We start from the raw sequence: 1,716 nt of genomic DNA, 5'->3' as shown, positions 1-1,716 counted from the left end.
CCCAAGAGGACAGAAGTGTAATTGTCATTTCTGTGTCCCCCAGCTCCAGGGCTTGTTGAGTAGAGTGGAATCAAGGTGTTATATACATTTTGATGGTTACTTTTAGGCTTCTGTAAATCATTAAAGGTCAGATTTTAATTGGATTTCAAAGACTGACAACAGCGACATTTTGGTGTTTATTCTGTCTGTTTCTAGTATTCATATTTACTAACAAGCCAGCTGGAATCTCAGCGAATCTACTGGGAAAACAAGATAGTTCGTATAGAGAAGGACACAGCAGAGGAAGTAAGTTTCTGGTTTGGTGACTGCTAAAATGCCATGTTGCAGGGCATTCTGCTGGTGGGGTGGGGGGAATGCAAAGTATAGGGGAAAAGGAATCGTAGAATCTTCCCTTCTCAGTCTGATAACAGGTAGAGAATAGTTTTGCCTCTAAAAAGAAACTTTGGCTTTAAAGGTTTGTGTGTTTGGTATTTTGCGGTCATAAGGGGTTTTGTTTTTTTAACCTCAAGCGGGTTTTCTAATGCCTTGTGCAATTCCATTAAAAAAAAATACAAGTACGTACATGTGAGTTTGTAATTCAAGTTTGTCAACTCGGGAACAGTTATTTTTGGGAGCAGACTGTGGACTTCTGAGGCTGCGATATGGTCTGAGCACTTCTAAATTGAAGGAAATAAAATTGGGCAGAGATCTTAGAGCTTTAATGTTCACCCTGAAGGTCTAGGGCAGCAGCTTTCAAATTTTAACTAACTAGTCCTTTAAAGAAGATGCCATTCAACCCCCCACTGCTAAATTTGACTGGCTAAAAAATAAATAAATAGATAAAGAAGATGCCATTTCCTATTTCTACATAATGAAAGAGAAAAAGTGGTGTGATTTTGGTAGAAACCCAGATAGAAGGCCCAGTGCTCTGCCTGCTTGGTTTTCCTGTCTCCGGCATGGACAAGGAATACTGAGAAAGAAGGTGAACACCTGTTTATCCAGTGAACACCTGAGGGTTTGTGTATAATTAGGGTTCTAGGAACCATTCTCTGGACCTAGGGACAGTGTCTGTAGTTCAGTGATTCCCTTAATATCAAATGAAGGCTTTTAAAATTTCTAAATGATTACTTGAGTAACTTTGTGAATCACCACTGATACTTGGGCCTTCAGATGGAGGCTGCAGTGCCAGGTTGGGGCCCACCCTGGGGTGCTAGGATTATCCTGCAGCTTAGTGGGCAGAGCCATGAACCTCTGCTTCTGGGTATGCCTATAAATGGAAGACATGAGGTTTTTAAAAAAATTAATGCTAACACCAGCTTTAAAATGATTTCTAGTTAAAAGTTATTGATGAAAGTCTTATAAGAATCTTCCAAGCAATGGAACTGCCTTTCCAGAGGTGCTTGAGGTCACTTGACTTACTAACAAGTCCTGAACAGGGCTTGATTGGAGTGCAGGGAAGGACGAACCTCCCGACGGCACTCAGTGGAGGCAAAGCACAGGTGGCTGCTACCTGGTGTCAAGTTATGGACTCAGGGAGGTGCACTGGCATATCCCCTGCGGCCTCACTCATGAGTTTTTCTGTGGGACATACCAGTGTGACCACCTACAGTGCTTTGTGCAGACCCTTGAGAGCTGAGCTAAGGATTCTCTCTGCTCTTTAACATTGTTTTTAATATATATATATTTATGTATTTATTTATTTATGTATGTATGTATGTATTTATGTATTTATTTATT

At 40.8% G+C, this 1,716-nt stretch overlaps 1 protein-coding gene across 4 annotated transcripts in view; it reads left to right on the top strand.

Moving 5' to 3' along the window:
* The window catches only part of BRAP (BRCA1 associated protein), a 39,690-nt gene that overhangs the window by 29,744 nt on the left and 8,230 nt on the right, over positions 1-1,716 (top strand). For 3 of the 4 annotated variants that reach the window (XM_012663470.1, XM_012663473.1, XM_012663471.1), the window contains one exon: positions 196-285. The exons of the other annotated variant lie outside the window; for it this stretch is intronic. In XM_012663470.1, the coding sequence (XP_012518924.1) occupies positions 196-285 (90 nt within the window). The remainder of the gene's footprint in view (positions 1-195; positions 286-1,716) is intronic. 4 annotated transcript variants of the gene reach the window in all.

Source organism: Propithecus coquereli, unplaced genomic scaffold (assembly GCF_000956105.1).
Source record: "Propithecus coquereli isolate 6110/MARCELLA unplaced genomic scaffold, Pcoq_1.0 Scaffold81, whole genome shotgun sequence".
NCBI lineage: Eukaryota > Metazoa > Chordata > Mammalia > Primates > Indriidae > Propithecus > Propithecus coquereli.
This window is presented reverse-complemented; position numbering and strand designations above follow the sequence as displayed.